At 43.8% G+C, this 18,092-nt stretch overlaps 1 protein-coding gene across 9 annotated transcripts in view; it reads left to right on the top strand.

Moving 5' to 3' along the window:
• Positions 1-18,092, top strand: part of pclob (piccolo presynaptic cytomatrix protein b) — a 79,061-nt gene that overhangs the window by 19,357 nt on the left and 41,612 nt on the right. For all 9 annotated transcript variants that reach the window (XM_048257653.1, XM_048257652.1, XM_048257646.1 and 6 more), the window contains 6 exons: positions 1,056-1,910; positions 2,127-3,035; positions 3,201-4,034; positions 4,209-6,047; positions 6,752-7,696; positions 17,190-17,711. In XM_048257653.1, coding sequence (XP_048113610.1) covers positions 1,056-1,910; positions 2,127-3,035; positions 3,201-4,034; positions 4,209-6,047; positions 6,752-7,696; positions 17,190-17,711 — 5,904 coding nt within the window. The remainder of the gene's footprint in view (positions 1-1,055; positions 1,911-2,126; positions 3,036-3,200; positions 4,035-4,208; positions 6,048-6,751; positions 7,697-17,189; positions 17,712-18,092) is intronic.

The raw sequence follows: 18,092 nt of genomic DNA, 5'->3' as shown, positions 1-18,092 counted from the left end.
ACAGTGGCTATTGATCCAGACAGTGTTAAAATAGTACCATTGCTATTTTATCAAAAATGCTGGGAAAACAATGTAATTTGCATCATTACCTTGTTCTAGAAACACAACACTTGAAAATTGGTAAACCATAGTCAATCCATAGGTCACACTAAGTTGGATTCCTTTGAACTATTTGGTCCTACTGAAAAATGTTGGTTGTTGTTCAGGATAGATTTTAAACTGCAGCCTTATAGTTGAAATTATCATATTATGCATTACCTGATGTAATGTTAGTGGCTGCATGTTCTTGTCTTAAAACTGTTTTAGATTAAAAGTGCCTTTGAGCCTGGACTTTCAATGACAGAAATGCATCAAACTGCAAAACCAAGTTGAAATGGACAGTACCATTTTCTCACACATTTAGAATGTGCTACAACCATAGATGAGCTGGTCAAATACACATTTTGTTTTTGTCAGAACATGGTAAAGTGGGTATTTCATTGTTTTGTCAGAATCTGGTTTAAAAGCCACTCTCTTTCATAGTCTTACTTATAGGCTATATTGTTTGGAATAATACATGTTCTTTGAAATGCTGTCCTGCCTAACAAACTGTTACAAATGCTAGGACAGTGGCATTCTTTATAATACTTTTGTGTGTTCTTCCATTGTTTATAATGAACCATGCATTGAGAAGCTCTTTGAATGTTACCTGGAAAGTGCTTAATAATGCAGGCTATTATTATTGTAGATGTATGTTTTTTTCTGTTGGTAGTGTGTTGGTGTTTGTGTTTTTGTTCTAATTCTATTGAACTTTAATTTATTTTGTGACATTGTGAATAAACATCAATATTCAGACACTTATTCAACAACTTTTTTTGTATCATTAGGTACTGTTTCTGTTTATACCATTTTGCATCCAAAACTATTAATTTAATATTGTATAAAACATGAATTAATATTTGCAGGATGCATGCCTTTTTTGCAGTACTAACACAGTGTAATACTCTTGTTTTTGTGTACAGTATGTGATGGGTGGAATAACAGATGCTGATAACATTGTCTCTTTATCATTACAGGTACAGGAATGGCTTTGCTTGAATTGCCAGACACAGTGGGCTCTTGGAGGTATGGAACCTCCAGGCCCTCCTATGCTGAAGCCTCAGGGTAACAAAGTACTGGCACCTTCTCAACCAACTGGCAAGGATGCACCTGTACCAGACTCTACACAGAAGATGGCGTTACCTCCAGCAGGGGCCCAAGAGAAAGACAAAAAAGTAGAGAAATTGCCCGCTGCTGAAAGCAAAGCTCCTACTCAGCAAGGGTCTGGGAAACCTGCACAGCCAGCTGTGAAAGCTGAGGCTTCTCCAGCTAAATCGCCGGTACCAATGCCACAGGCTGAGCCACCCAAGCAGGATTCTGGCTTGTTTGGCTTTGGCTTAGGTGGTCTGACCGACACTTCTAGATCCAGATCTCCCTCACCACAACCTGGCGAGTCAGTGTCTGGGAAAGTTATGGGCTTTGGCTCTTCCTTCTTCAGTTCAGCATCAAATCTGATCACATCTGCTGTTCAGGATGAGCCAACTCCTCCCACAGCCCGTAAGGAGTCTGTGTCAGCTCACGGTCCTGCAAAGGCTCCACCATCTGCGGAGACTAAACCAGCTGCTGCAGCACAGAAACCGGAGATGGAGGAGAAGAAACTACAAAATAAGAAGCCTGAGGAGAAGAGGCCACAGGGTGCCCCTCAGGCTAAGGTGACAACTGAGCCACAGACAAAAGAATCTCAGCAAAGTTCTGTGGGTTCATCTTGTCCACTCTGTAAAGTTCCTCTGAATATAGGGTCTAAGGATCCTCCGAACTTCAACTCTTGCACTCAGTGCAAGGCTACTGTATGCAATCTATGTGGATTTAATCCCACACCCCATCTGACAGAGGTAAGCCACGATCAAGAACCATCAAATAACAATTTAGAAACATGTTTATATACTGTTACCTCATGATGTGTATCACAACCAGTGTATTTAAATGAGTTGTGTTCATGTATAACACATATTCAATTTCATTATTTGATATATGCATGCTTTAACATTTGCGCTATTTGCAAAAATATATAATTGTGTATCATTAATATTAATATTATACTGTTACAGGCCAAGGAATGGCTTTGCCTGAACTGCCAGATGAAACAAGCTCCAGGACCTCCGGTGATGTCACCGCAGCCACATACCAATAAAACCCCAACAGCATCACAGCCCCAAACTAAAATGCCATCCTCTCCTCAGAAGAAAGAAGAAGCCAAACCACCAGAGCCCACCCAGCAGCCCCAACAGCAAAAACCTACCCAAAAAGAAGACCCTGGTAAACAGCAAATGCCAAAAGGTGCAACATCTCCAGCCAAAACTGCTCCACAACCAGAGGCTAAACCACCTAAGCAGGAGAGTAGCTTGTTTGGGTTTGGGTTGGGTGGCATCACAGACACAGTTAGGTCGAGATCTCCTTCTCCTCAACCTGCTGAGTTTGTGTCTGGGAAGGTTATGGGCTTTGGCTCTTCCCTGTTCAGTTCAGCATCAAATCTGATCACGTCTGCTGTTCAGGATGAGCCATCTCCTACACCACCTACAACCCGTAAAGAGTCTTTGTCAGCCCAGGGCCCTGCAAAGGCTCCACCAGCTGCAGCAGCACAGAAAACAGAAGAGAAGAAGCCTGTGGCACCCCCTCAGGTCACTGCACTGTCAGCTACAGAGACCAAACCACCTGCTGCACAGAAACAAGACAAGAAACCAGAGGACAAGAAACCAGAGGACAAGAAGTCAGAGGACAAGAAGCCAGAGGTAGCTGCACAGGCTAAAGCACCATCAGCTCTAGTTAAAAAGGAGGAACCTCCAGCCAAGGCTCAAGAGACTCAACCTGGTCCATCAATGGGAAAATCATCCTGCCCGCTCTGCAAAGTAGACCTCAACATTGGCTCCAAGGACCCGCCCAACTATAACACCTGCACCGAATGTAAAACTGTTGTGTGCAACCTTTGTGGATTCAATCCTATGCCTCATCTCACTGAGGTGATTGTTCAAATATTCCATTGTTATTGTACATTTAAGTAGTAATGTAGTTTTTTGTGAATTATTTGACAGTGGATGTAGTATGAAATACCACCACATTGAAACCGTTGCATGATTACACTGTTGTTCCACAATACAGTAACTGTAACCCTTGTACTGTTGCAGGTTAAAGAATGGTTGTGTTTGAACTGCCAAACTCAACGAGCCCTTCGTGGAGTAGAACCTCCAGCTGCACCACAGGAGAAGAGACCACAGGACAAACCATCAGTAACTGCTACCACTAAAACCCAAGACCCAGGGAAACCTCAACAAAAGATTCCAGAAGGACCTCCTCCTGCTAAGCCCGCACCACTGCAAGAAGCAGAGCAACAAAAGCAAGAGGGTGGCTTATTTGGATTTGGATTTGGAGGAGCAAAAGACAAAGCTCGGTCTCGTTCGCCATCACCTCAACCTGCAGAATCTGTCTCAGGGAAGGTCTTTGGGTTTGGCTCCTCCTTCCTCAGCTCAGCCTCAAATTTGATCACCTCTGCAGTTCAAGATGAGACCCCTGTACAGCCCCCCTCCCGAAAGGGCTCCATACAAGCCCAATCCCCTTCCCAACCAGCTTCCCGAAAGGGATCTGTCCAAGCCCAACCGCCATCCCAACCAGCTTCCAGAAAGGGTTCTATCCAGGCTCAACCGCCATCCCAGTCCCCCTCCCGTAAGGGCTCTGTCCAAGCCCAACCTCCTGCAACTGATGCCAAGCCATCAGCCACAGCTGGTCAGAAGCCTGTGGAAAAGAAACCGGAAGCAATCAAAACAGAGGAGCCTGCAAAAACCAAGGCACCATTGACACTGCCTAAAACAGATCCTGTTCCCAAAGCAGTTCAGTCCTGTCCTCTGTGCAAGGTGGATCTTAACATGGGCTCAAAGGATCCTCCAAACTATAACACCTGCACAGAATGCAAGAATACAGTTTGCAATCTGTGTGGCTTTAATCCGATGCCACATCTCACAGAGGTATGTATTTCAAGTTCTTCCTCAGATTCTGTTTTAATGAGTTGTCTTCAGATTCAAGTTCAAATAACAATATTGAGGCTGATTATTTTTGTGTTTTTCCTAAAATGTATCTGTTCAATACACTCCTACAAAATATAATTTTATACCATTAATGAACATCCCACCCAATTTTAGGTCAAGGATTGGCTTTGCTTGACATGCCAGATGCAGAGGGCAACTGCTGGCATGGAACCACCAGAACCACCAATGATAAAACCTCCATCACAGCCTACTAAGGCCCCAGCAATGCCACTCCAAAAGGAGACACCTGTTACTCCTGCACCACAGCCAGCAGAACCTGCAGCTCCAGGGTCACCTAAAGTCAAGATTGCTCCTGTTGCAGCTTCTCCCAAAACAGCAGAGGCCCCAGCACCTGCCTCACCCCAAAAAGCGGCTATACCACCAGCCTCACCTAAAGTCAAACAAGCTCCAACGCCTGGGTCACCAAAAGTTAAGGAAGAACCAGTGCCACCCTCACCGAAAAAGAAAGAAGTTCCAACTCCATTGTCACCACTAAAGAAAGATGTGGTGGAAGCAGGATCTGCACAAAGACGTCAGTCAATACCAGGTGTTTCAACACCTCCCCTTAGAAGGGAAGCTAGTGAAAGTGGCTCTCAAAATAGGAGACAGTCCTCACCAGCTGCAGCAGTATTACCAGGATCGCCTCTCGCACGTTCTCCTAATAGACAACCATCATCTCCAGTTGTTACATCTCCAGGATCACCTCTGAGAAAAGCAAGCGTGGATGCTGGTCAGACGCAGAGGAGGCTGTCCTCTGCTGGAGCATCTCCATCTCCAGGCTCACCTATAAAGAAGGAGACTGTGTCAGATAGCTCTCCACTTAGAAGACAGTCCTCTCCTGCCACAGGAACACCTCCAGGGTCACCCTCAGCAGGCCCTGAAAGCAGGAGGCAGTCATCCCCTCTGGTGGCTCCCAGTCCAGTTTCACCAAAGAGCAAGCAGGCTCCAACACCAGGGTCTCCAAAGCTCAAAGAGGCTCCAGCACCAATTTCAGACAAAAAGAAAGAAGCCCCTGCACCTGGGTCACCATTGAATAAGGATGAAGTGGATGTAGGTTCTCCAAACAGGAGGCAGTCCTCTCCTGCAGTACCTGCCACTCCAGATTCAACTGCTGCGAAAGAAAATGCTGCAACAGCAGCAGCACTTAGAAGACAGTCCTCACCAGCAGTAGCACGAGGACAAGTCCAGAAGCCTGCTTCACCCAAACTAACCGAACAACCAACCTCTACCGAAACCAAGCCAAGTGCCACCCCACCAAAGCAACCAGTAACCCAGCAGACACCTCCACAGAAGGGGCCTGCCACACAGCAGGCACCAAAAATGGAAAAGGCAGCACAGGCACCTTCAGCTCCCAAACAGGAATCTGGATTCTTTAGCTTTGGATTTGGAGGTAAAGCAACACCAAAAGATCAGCCTCCAACATCTCCAAAACCAACAGAGTCTGTGGCTGGGAAGATGTTTGGCTTGGGTGGTCTCACAGATACAGCTCGATCTCGCTCTCCATCACCACAACCTGCTGAGTCGGTGTCCGGGAAGGTTATGGGCTTTGGCTCCTCCTTCTTCAGCTCGGCATCCAATCTCATCACCTCTGCTGTTCAGGATGAGCCAACTCCAACACCACCGGCTACCCGTAAGGAGTCTGTGTCAGCTCAGGCCTCCACTAAACTACCAGTGGGAGCAGAAACAAAGCCACCTGCTGCACCAAGTCAAGAAAAGGAGAAACCAGAAGTAGTTCAAGTGAAGGAACCACCAGCTCCCACTAAGAAGGATGAAACACCATCCAAGCCCTCAGAGGTACAAGTTGTACCAGCTGCAGCGAAAACATCTTGCCCGCTCTGCAAGGTGGACCTTAACAGAGGCTCCAAGGATCCTCCCAACTACAACTCATGCACTGAATGCAAGAATATTGTGTGCAACCAGTGTGGTTTTAACCCCATGCCACATGTAACTGAGGTAAGATAATTCATGAAAATGATTTTAAATGTGAAAATAACCTTTTGTCAAAAATGAAAAAAAAACTTAAGTCTACAGCAATCATGTAAAGACATATTAGAAAGACAACTCTTTTAATTGCCTGGAAATATTTAAATTAATTCACAAAACCAAAGTCCATATAATACCAAATAATAATGCTTTGAATGCAGAGGAATATGGGGAACCACATACTTTAATTTTGTTTCATTTTTGGGAAATAAAACCACTCATTAGGAAGGGTATCCCATAGAGGAAACTATCTTTGAAAGGCCTACCGGTATATCTATAGATAATTTACTATAGTCTGTATGGTTTTATTTTGACATTTTTATTTTTATTTTGCCGAAGAATAAATAGTGCTAAATAATTGTTTGTTTTGCTTTGTTGCTGATTTCCAATTTTCCTAATTTCAACACACTAGACACACTTCCCAGTTAGTCTGAGATGATAAATTTACTGTAAAAACAGATTATACTCATGGTATACTAATACACTGTGTAAATGAGGTGATATGCTTGTGGATTACACTCTCCTTGGAGAGTAATTTACACGCCTCATTGGAAATAAGGCATACTTATTATCCAAACCCTATTTATTGATTTCTATGTCAAGGTAAATATTGAAACAACAGCCTATTAATGATGGGAGTGCACTTGACCCCAGTTATTTCTAAATTGTTGCAGGTTAAGGAGTGGCTCTGCCTGAACTGTCAGATGCAACGAGCTCTTGGGGGTGTAGAACCACCTGGCCCACCGGTGAAGGCACCTCAGAAGCTGCCAAGCAAAGTTTCTGCTCCACCATCACCACAGAAAAAGGAGATCCCTCCCAGTGTGGAGCCTCCTCAAAGTCAGAAACCCACAGTTGTTGAGAAACCACCAGATCAACTTCCTGCTGTGGCCCCTCAGCAAAAACCAGCTCCACAGCAAGAAGTTGGGAAACCACCACAGCAACCATCCAAAGGGGCAGCCCCGCCACCTGCCAAGGCAGCTCCTCCTCCACAGACTGAACCTCCTAAACAGGAGTCTGGATTCTTTGGCGGCTTTGGTTTTGGTGGAGCAAAAGACACCGCCAAAGCTCAGCCTACACCCCCATCTAAGCCAGCAGAATCTGCTACAGGATTCTTTGGCTTTGGGAGTCGCACAGACACCGCTCAAGCTCGATCTCCTTCACCTCAACCCGCTGAGTCAGTGTCCGGGAAGGTAATGGGCTTTGGCTCCTCTTTCTTCAGTTCAGCATCAAATCTGATCACGTCTACTGTTCAGGATGAGACATCTCCGACACCACCTACTGCCCGCAAGGAATCTGTATCAGCCCAGGGTCCTGCAAAGGCTCCACCAGCTGCGGACACTAAACCACCTGCTGCAGCACAGAAACCAGAGGAGAAGAAGCCTGAGGCTCCTCCAAAGGTCACTGCTCCATCAGCTGCAGTTAAAAAGGAGGAACCTCCAGCAAAGCCCTCTGAAGCTCTAGCCTCCAAACAACCTGCTCCTCCTAAGTCATCGTGCCCGCTCTGCAAAGTGGATCTCAATATCGGCTCCAAGGATACTCCCAACTACAACACCTGTACAGAGTGCAAGAACATGGTGTGCAACCTTTGTGGATTCAATCCCATGCCTCATCTTGGCCAGGTAAGAACAATTTTTACATTTATTCTAACTAGCTGAGCAGCTGTGCATCTTGTCCCCTGTTGTGCAATGTATGGCTTGGTTATAAAGGAAAAAAGGTAAAAGGAAAGGCATTGCGCTTTGTGGGAGCTTTTAGAACTTACTCATTAGAATCAAGTGTTTCAAGCGTTATCTAAAGAAGGATTAAGTTGGTGGCATTTATTATCTGATGCACATGTAGTTGGCTGTTAGTCAAGGCTTAAAATAGTGAGATCTGTCTGTTCATTTGTTGTTTCTGCCTGTGGTCAGTGGATGGAGCATTGCTCTGTCTACCATATTAATGTTTTATTTAAAGTACAATCGCTGAGACTGTCTGATATCAGTATTGCCCCAAGGTTGTATCTAGAGTCGCATAAATGTAACAAACAATGCCTTTAGTTATTTTTCACCTAATTTCATTACATTATCTACTCTGATGTCTCTCTTGAATTTGTATCCCCTTCAGACTCCCTGTACTGTTTATCATTCTGGCAGGGACAGAATGAATAGCTGTGTGAGTGTGTGTGTGAGTGTGTTTCTGTATGTGTGTGTGTTTGTGTGTGTGTGTGTGTGTGTGTGTGTGGACTGTGGACTCTCCTTGGTAGTTCCCTTGAACTCTATTATGGACCCTCATCATTGTGCATTGTCCATATCATTGCATTCTTGCTCTTTGTGAGAGCTGCCCAAGTGGGGAATAGTCAGCTAAATTCATTTAAATTAAATTTAAATCTAGAGGGATACAGTAACCGATTGGGGGTCTTTCTCTGTAAACATTCATGTCCATTGGCCAGATGTTCAATAAAAGCCTTGTTCTGTAGTAAAGTGATTTTACTTTCCGAAGCCAGACATGCCATTTTCAAACATTGACTGCGGCTTTGCCTGCAGAATTCCGAGGGTATTTATCAGAAGGAGGGAAAGGACCTTTTAAAAGCAGGATTGTAAATTAGATAAATTTGGCATTTTATTTGGTTAGCTGCCCAGACCATGACTTTATATTGTTGGTGTGTGTGTGTGTGTGTGTGTGTGTGATGTGTATGTGTGTGTGTGTGTGTATGTGTGTGAAAGAGTGTGTTTAGAGAAGGTGTGTAAACTGTCCTAGCTCGGCTTGTGTGTCAGTTATTTCCCTTAGATAGTTGCATTGTTTACGTGTAAAGTGTGTTTGTGTGTACTGTATCCACGTACCTTGTTCATTGTGAATATTCATGAGCGTGCTGCTGGGACAGCTTCCTCTAATGTGAAATGTGTTAGGCAGCCTTTCATGCAAGTGTCCTGCCCTCCCTGCAGCCTTAACGCCACATATATATGAAATTACATAATGGCTCATGCAAAGATCCGGCCAGCAGCGGAGGAGGGCAGGAACTCTATTAAAGTGATTGAAGGTTGTGCAACAGCATTAACGCAATGGGATCTTATGGGTTTGCGCGCATGTGTGTTTGTGTGTGTGGAAGCTGTGAGCACATGGGCATGTGTGTGATATGCCAATAAGTGGTGGTAAGATTGTTTTCATTGTAACCCCTGTGGGTCTGTGCGTATCCTTTATATGTTGTACCGAAATGCTGTATTCACCATCTGGTCATTGCCCAAAACAGGGGGAAGATGGTACTGTTCTTCGAACTCACATACTCTCTGACACCTACTGTACAGCCAGCGACCTCAGCTCATTCCCACTGTCCCAATGTGATCTTGATTCAGTTAAGAGAGTGGCTGAACAAATGCTGTATATGTAATACATCACATTTGTCACTGGTTTCTAGTGATGTGCATTCATGTACTGTAAGGGAGATTAAGGAAGATTTCATATCACATATATGAGCAATGTGACATTTTCACTCACACTGTTCCCTCCATGACACGTCATAGAGAAGAGAAGCTCTGTGTTTGAGGTTAATGTATGTGTACAGAACAGGATCAAGTGACCTCTCAGCCCTGTCATGCCACAGTATAGCCAAACTACTCATTATTGTGAAATCACATTACAAATGTTCACAATCCTATTAGGAAATAACAATTTATATACATGTGAATCTGATCACAGTCTTTCGAACATTTCCCTAGTGATAATAGTGGCTATGATAGTCCATGATAGTTGTCCATATTGCTGTGGTATTTTGCCATTGTTTCCAAATGTGTCATCTATTTACCAGTTCTCCTAACACAAGCCATGCTAAACTCATAAATCCTTGCAGTACTTTCTGTTTTGGTCTCCCAGCTAAATGATGGGGGTGGTATAAACACTTGAGCCTTTGAAGTTCTAATTGGCAATTTCATCTAGAACTAAATAATGTTAACAACATTAGAGACTCCAAGAGTACATCCAGAAGCTTGTATGTACCTCTCTTATTCTGGAAACAGTGGGTAAAATCCACGCATAGACATGAATCTATTAGACAAATACTGAGGGAATTTTATATACCATATATTAAGCTCAGATAGTATCTAAAATGAGAAGGAAATACTGTTACCTTCAGAGAGAAGATGTTTAAATAATTATGTGGGTCTCCAGGTAAGGCTTGAATTATAGGTGGTCAAAATGTGTTAATAGTCTATTTGATGTAAATACGTAGCCCTGAAGAAATAATTTTATTATCCACCTTTATCTCTAAATGTAAGTCATGCTCCTTTTAGGCCTATTTAAATCCCAAAGGATTTAAAATGTCAAGCCTTGCAGGGGCTGCAGTAGAAATGATGTCCAAGATATGTACACAGGGAGAACATAATGGAGAAATGGAGAGAGGATGAAAAGGGGAGGACAGAACAAGGGAAATCACTGGCGAGAGAGAGTGCAAGAGAGAGAGAGAGAGAGAGAGAGAGAGAGCATTAGACCAGGACAATAAGGCACAACTGATGAGAAAATCACTCTCCACTCAGAGACGTGACCTCAGCACCAGACAAGCATCAGTCTTTTCAGCTCAAGGCTTTTTTTAAGCCCTCAACCACTGTGATGCGTGCTCTTTTGACTGACAGGCACGGCCTATTCTTTGGGAATCATTGAAGCAGCATTGGTGGTATGTTTAGTGAAAACCAGAGAGAAAAAGTGAGAGGGAAAAGATGGAGTGTGAGAGAAATGGGGTGAAAGAGGAGAAGAGAGTAATGAAAGAGAAACAGTGGAAGGAAGATGTCAAGAGGCAATACATTAAGGAAAGATGGGAAACACAGAGAGGACTTGACTGATGAGAAGATGGAAGGGTAAAAACGAGAGAGAGAAATAGAGAGAGAGAATAAGAATGGAGAGAGAAGAAAGAGAGACGAAAATAGAGGGAGATAATGGCACTCGGTTCATGTCATGACTGGGAGCAATTTTAGCCATTTGTCTCACACCTCCCCCTTCCATTTCTGCCGAGCCGATCATAGCCAGTTAGTGGACATGCCTTATCACTGTCATTAGCACAGCCGCATGCGTTTAGTATTAGCACTGGCTGAAATGTGAGCATCCCCTGACAGCTGAGCTGGGATATGGTGTGCCAGCCCTGCAGCCTACCTGTAATGAGGAGAGAGTGTGGAAAGACCCAAGGGTTGTGTGTGCTAGTTGCACATTAATAATGCAGCTGTTAGCGTTTTAGGAGACAGGTAAAGCAGGTTAATCTAATGTAATTATGCAACGTTGACCTGGTGTGCCAGAGATCATTAGAGTAATGTGCTCCTATGCATTTGGCATGATTTTGGCCAATAAATACTCTATTCAGGTGAAACATTGCAATGCATTAGCATTTTCTCACAGGAATAGGGTTGGCTTGTTGTGTGTCACCGTACCAAACTGTTGATCATTTGATGTTAATTTCAAGAATTCAAAAAATGATATGTCCTCATTGAAAATGGCCAGTTGTTTTTCCAATATTTTTGTTTTAAATCCATGTCCATTATCTTGTACAACTGGTTTTCAGCTTCATTTTCAGTCAATGAAATCAACAAAATCATTACCCACTAACAAAAGTGGCATGATACTGAAAATAGCTCTTAATGACTTCAGGGGCGGATTAGATTCTCCTATCATATTTTACCAGCAATACTCAGAGGAGCACTGCATGCAAACGTTTTAGGCGTGACTGTGCTCTCTCTCATCTTTGACTGGCAGCTGTTCTCTGCATCCCCCGCCAATCCACACTCATAATGACATTAGTAGGTCTCTCCGATGCAACAGTATCTGTGCAGCATTCTTTGTGAATTCCCGAGGTGTTCCAAAGCTGTGTAAAATAGCCAGGGGTGAGGCAGAGGCACATGCCACAGCCATCGTTCTTGCTCGGTCGCTCGCTCGCACTCGAGCGGCTTTTGAAGGAGTGAGCTCACAGCACAGCCCCCAGTCTCTAAGCCACTTTGCATGTTTTCGGTCATTTAAAAGGCACCACCAGGCGAAAGAGCACTGGGACGCTGAAGCCCAGGCCTGGCTTTGCTGTGAGACGAGGTGTTGGATGGCAGCCAGTGTTTGGCTAAACGAACCTCATTTTTTTTTTTCTGACTGCATTCAAATCTAACTACCATAGTGTCACTGAGATAATCAATTCAGCAGCTATCTAAGGGAAATAACAGACAGACACACACGCACACACACACGCACACACACACACACACACACACACACACACACACACACACACACACTCTCTCTCTCACACACTGTGCCATCTTCAGCCTCGCTCCTCCAACAAGTACATGTAAACATCCCCACAACCAGAAGCAGCAATTCTCAGGACCAATTCTCGGGATAGCACTTTCCTCATTCTATATTCCTGTAATCTGCTCTTTTTCATCTCTCTCTGTCTCTCTTGCCCCCCCCCCCTCTATTTCTCTCTCTCACTCCTCCACTCCCCTCCCCTGCCCATGCAGTGCTGTTTGTCAGATTGCAGGACCCATGGGCCTGCACTCCATTCTCAGTACAGAGCACTCAGCTTATTACAGATTAGTGGGTCAAGATTCTCCATTATCATACTGGCTGATTTATCTGGCGTGAGGCACTGTGGGGGCTGTTGAAAATGCAGTATATTAGCCAGCAACATCTGTTGCCAAAGGCATCTGCCAGGAAATCGATAAGGTGCCAGAGCAGGTTCCGCTGTAGTGGCACCGCACCAAGGCTCTGATATACAGCGCGGGCTCTTATTCAATTCCCCACTCAAATTATATTCAATACTGTCTCCTTAAGCCTCAAAGGCCCAATAGAGCCCTTGAAAACCCTGGGAAGATGTAGACAGGAATATTATTATGACCTGTAGGATGTTATTCAGTGACTGCATGGTCGCAGGAAATGACCTTGAGCTTGTGTGAGATATTTAGTTGCTAAAGACCTGAGGATGGGTAATATATTTGGTCAGTCATCCAGGGCAAATGACATGGTATTGTTAAGGAGATGATTGAACCCATTAATCTTGAATGCTCTGCTCTGTCTTATTTTACCAGGTGCCATATCAGGCAGGATAGTTAAGGTGTATTCATGTGAATGATGGAATGAAAGAATGTTAGGGAGTCATGTAAAATATCTGCAAGTCTTCTTAATTCTATTAATGTGTGTGTGTGTGTGCGTTAGTGTGTGAGTTTGTCAGCATATATGTTGTATGCCACAATTACCTTGTTTGTAGCTGCTCATCTAGCAGCAGGGGGTTGGAATTACAGTATGGTTCATCACAGGACACGTGCTGCTCTGTGTGGCCTTTTCCAGCCCTGACTGGGAGCTCAATTAAAGAGAAGGGGGCTGGCAGGCGGCCAGTGAGCCACGTGACCCAGCCACTACTGCTTCAGTCGGCTGCCATCCCCACCCCAAGAGACAGGCACCCTGGGCGAGATATCCAGCTTGATGGGGCTAGTTAGCGCTGCTCACAGCATGCCAACAGCATAAACAGCATAGCCCATACACTTGCACAGATTAGACACCTTCCTTTGGTACTGCTCATTTTGTATGTCTTTATAAGGCTCTGCCCAATTGGAGAATAAATTGGTTTCTATTGAAGATGGATAATAGTCAGACTCATTAAGCTTTAGATATAGCTATGATGGGCTTATTTCTATGCCCAGTAGTGACTGTCAAAGATCTACAGCTATTATTTTCCACAAGATATGGGATATCCAGACCTATCAACATTCATTTGAGACAGACAGGTTGCGTAACTCCAGTTGTAAATAGCATCTTTAGAGAATTTGAACTCATAGGAAAATCACAATGAATCCATACTTCAAAAATCAATAAAAACAGAACAGGTCTCTGATTTTTGTAGTTGTCCAATGGCTTTACAGAAGAGTGAAGAGCCGTTTTGACCTACCTGTGACCTTTTTCAGAATACAAAACAATATGCTGTGGGCAGAGGGTGCATATTAATTACACAGCATCCATCCAGTTTCATGCAGAAAGACATGGCATGAGCAGCTTATCACCTAGTGCCGTTAACAATCACCACCCAGTCCCTCAGATGATTAATTCACACAAGCTTTTGAAACACTCTATGTACATTTGTAATTGTTAGTGTAAATGATTTTTTGTGGTTTAAGTTTAGTAGTACCATCTGTGAGTTGGAGGCCATTGGAGAGAAAGAAAAAAACAAGAATCAATGCAAGGGCGCCATCTTTCTTCCTCTGATTACTAATTAAGGGCTTGATTGGCGCCGCTAGTGGCACAGCTCCTCTGATTAGCCTAGGTGTGCTGTGGAGGGAGACAGCTCATTCACGTGCTCAGACCCCTGGCACAAGCCCATCACCACAACTCCCAGGATAGACCTACAACCACTGAATTCATAAACAAAGTAGATTATCCATGCTAGTGCCAAGTATGAATCAATCAGGCAATTAATGTGAGGTTTGGATTATGTGAGCAGGATAATATTAAGATTCAATTATGGTTTAGCTTACATTTTAATTTTCATCATAATCGTCATAGTTGCACATAACATGTCAAAACGTTTGTGTAGAGACGTTTGTCTTCTTGCAGGATGAGTGTGGATGTGTGAGTGGAACCTGGCCGTGGAGCCTTGGTGATCAAAAGATTAGTAGCTCAATCTTGCTCCTGATTGTAGATTAGACCCCAGCTGGATTCCTTTATAAAGGGCAGAGGCAGGAATTCTCTAGGCAGTGTGATCGTGTCTGTAATTTATTTTTATAAAGGCGGCTTTGAGCGGATGTCAAGGGGAGCTGTGCACCACACATACCGTTGCCCACTCTTGGTTGCCAATTGATTAGCATTTCAGTGGAATGGAGGTACATTATGATTCTGCATTTGTCTCAGGCATTTCTTCCCCTGCATTGCAAGCCTTTCACTCGAAACCTTCAGAGAGATACATCACCCCAGATTCACCAAATCTCCATAGGGTTTCCTGCACGCACAGAGCTTCACGTGGATTTGAAGGAAAGGCGGCTTTGTGTTTCAGACTGATGCAATAATCACCAAATTTGAAAATCAATGAATATACATTCTTACCAAAAATATCAAAGTAACAATGTCAGTCAGGAAAGTTGGAGTGATTAGTGCAACATATTATTATAAAAACTGTTAAAACAAAACAATAGACTTTTGGGATGTCACCTTCTAAATACATAGGCACAGCCTTGTTTACCGAGAAATTTAGTGGGTTATTGTAGCCTCCAGTATTCCTTGACTGTTGTGTGTTTTGCCCAAGTGTAATTACGCTGTCATGTTGTGTTACAGTGAACTGAGCTATTGCTTTCTCTAGACACTCATGATTACAGCCAGAAGCTTAGCCACATTATTTTTGCATGGTGGTGTTCTATGCAATCTTTCTTATAAGGCAATCTCTGTATCTGTAAGGATTTGTTAGTTACACATTCATTTAAACTAATCCTAGCTATGTTATTTTTCTCACAGCATTTTTCTTGATAAATTTTGCCGCCTTCATTCATGCATGGAAAGAAGGGCGATGGTATCCATATTAATCTGATAATCGTTCATGGACTGGCTATTTCTCCAAAAATATTTGATGCTGTGTCCCGTGAGAATACTTGTTGCAGTCCATAAAGGACAGCAAGTCAAGTCTCTGCAAATTACATCTATTATGATATGAGATCTGCTTCTATGACTTGTGTTATGATTCACAGATCAGAGAAAGAAATAAGTTGCCAGTAGTAGTCTTCTATCAAAACTGTTAATGTGCTGCAATAAAAATCGGGAAGAACATCATTCGCGTAAATGTGGCAGCTCCATCCAATGACAAACACTTTCTCTTTTTTTTCTGGGAAAAAGAAGAGTAGAAAACGTTTTTCACCCGCTCTTTGTAGCCAATAATGAAATGTCAGCCTTTGACAAAGAGGACTCCATTAGAATGCCTGTGAATACAAATTAAGAGATTTGAGAGTGTTTCTGAGTCAGAGCAGTGATGTGTGAAAAGAGGTCTCCTAGCTTCTCAACCCAGAGGTTTAGGTCAGGGCTGGAGCTTGTTAGGTCCTCTCTGTCCCCTTCTGTCGTCGTCTGTACAAGCTGTCAGCTTGCTCATATTCTTTGCCGTGCTATTTCTGGGAGTGATTAGGGTTCCGCAGCTACACATCTGGCATTAAAATAAGCCTGTGTCTGTGAGGGGAAAAACACTGGACAGAGAGGAGGTTACATCACAGCCCAGGACTAAGTGTAAAAGTACATGAAATATTATTTTGTTTGCGTCACCAGGCACAGCATCTTTAATCTCCCAGGGAAAACATGGCATCTGTGTTTGTGCACGTGTGTGTGTGGAAGGGATTTTCCTTTTCTACTTCCTCTCTCTCATTTTCTCTCTCTCGCTCTCTCACTCTCTCTCTCTCAATCACTCCCCCCCTTTATATGCAATCATACACACTCTCTGCAAACACATTGCTCATAGTAGTCCCATATCCTTACATCTAGTCTGTCTCATTTTACATATTTACATATTCCATGTTTCACTATCCCAATGTCAGCAAGGGAAATCAGGAGAGGCTTAAGACAAAATGAGTCAGAAGGGAATGCAAATTCTTTTTCCCAAATGAAATGCTACTCATGAAATGCTGAGTATTAGCATATCTACTGAGCACTGCAGAGCACTGGCTGGCTAAACTGTTTGGCTGACTCATGTACAGCCATGTGTTTCATATGTATTTTTTTACTGTAGCACCTAACACAAATAAATTGTATACAAATATCTCTGGCATCACACAGAGTTATGTTTTCTTGGTTTATCAAAAGTATGATGTTAGCTGGCAAAGGGATAGAATTATTGTGTGGAGTAATCCAGCGATTAATGAGGATTCTTGTTGTCATAATTACATGTTTACATAATACCACAGATATCCTCTAAATTGAGAATTAAAGTACTTTTAAAAGCCAGCCAACCAGTTTCATACTGGGCCTATATGGCCACCATAGATAGAATATTTAGAAAATTGATTAAATGAATGATATTCGGAATACATACCAGAGCACCAGGCTTCAGAAATGTTTTTGGTAGCTTGCTGTGTCATTTAGTTTTGATGAAGTCCAATGATTACTGAAAACCTCCCTATAGTATTGAGTAATCTTGTGAACTGTTTCTGTCCACAGAACGAGTGGCTCTGTTTGAACTGTCAGACCCAAAGGGCTCTCGCTGGACAGCTGGGTGACATGGAAAAGATGCCAGCACCAAAGCCACAGCCAGCTAAAGCAGAAAAGCAGCAGCCCGCAGCTCCTCCCAAAGTGCAGCCTGCAGTGCCCAAAGAGGCCATGGTGCCCATTGCATCTCCAGCAGCCTCCAAACCTGCACCTCCTAAAGAGGAAGTAGTATCCACTAAGGCTGGAGACCTTCCTGTTTCACCTGCTCCTGCTGCACCTACAACATTGCCCACTGCAGCCATTGTCTCTACCGAAACACCTGCAGTGCCACCTGCCTCAGCTGCTCCACCTGCAGGTTTTGCAGTACCACCCAAAGAGCAGGCTGAGGCTGTGGCACCACAGAAGAAGGAGGCAGAGAAGACAGTGGCACCTGCCCAGGCAGTCGAACCAGAGAAGGTTCTTGCTGTGCCAGCTCAAACTAACATTCCCACTGCAGAGCTTAAACAAGCAGTGGCTGTTCCACAGGTTGAACAGGTAGCGCATGCTATGTCTGGTGATGTTGTAGTCGATGTTAATGTTGATGTATGTGCCGTCCATGTCCTTGATGTTGTTGATGTCCTTGTCAGAGAGGATGACAGAGACAAGGAGGTCCTCACAGAGGAACTTCCTGACAGAAAGGGGGAAATCATGGAGCCTGTAGATAGATCTACAGGAGACTTGATGATCGCAGAGAGCATAGATGAGGGACAGCAGGAGACAGTGGACAAAACCGCAGAATCAATGGACACCTCTACAGAGTCAATATCTTCAGAGCTTTCTCTAGAGGAGCAGTCTGAAACAGAAGCTGATCATGCTGATCTAGTTTCTGATGCAGGGGAAGATGCTGAATTATATGATAATAATGTTTCTGAGGTC

Source organism: Alosa alosa, chromosome 11 (genome assembly GCF_017589495.1).
Source record: "Alosa alosa isolate M-15738 ecotype Scorff River chromosome 11, AALO_Geno_1.1, whole genome shotgun sequence".
Classification (NCBI taxonomy): Eukaryota; Metazoa; Chordata; class Actinopteri; order Clupeiformes; family Clupeidae; genus Alosa; species Alosa alosa.
The sequence above is the reverse complement of the archived record's forward strand: the minus strand, read 5'-3'. Positions and strand labels throughout refer to the sequence as shown.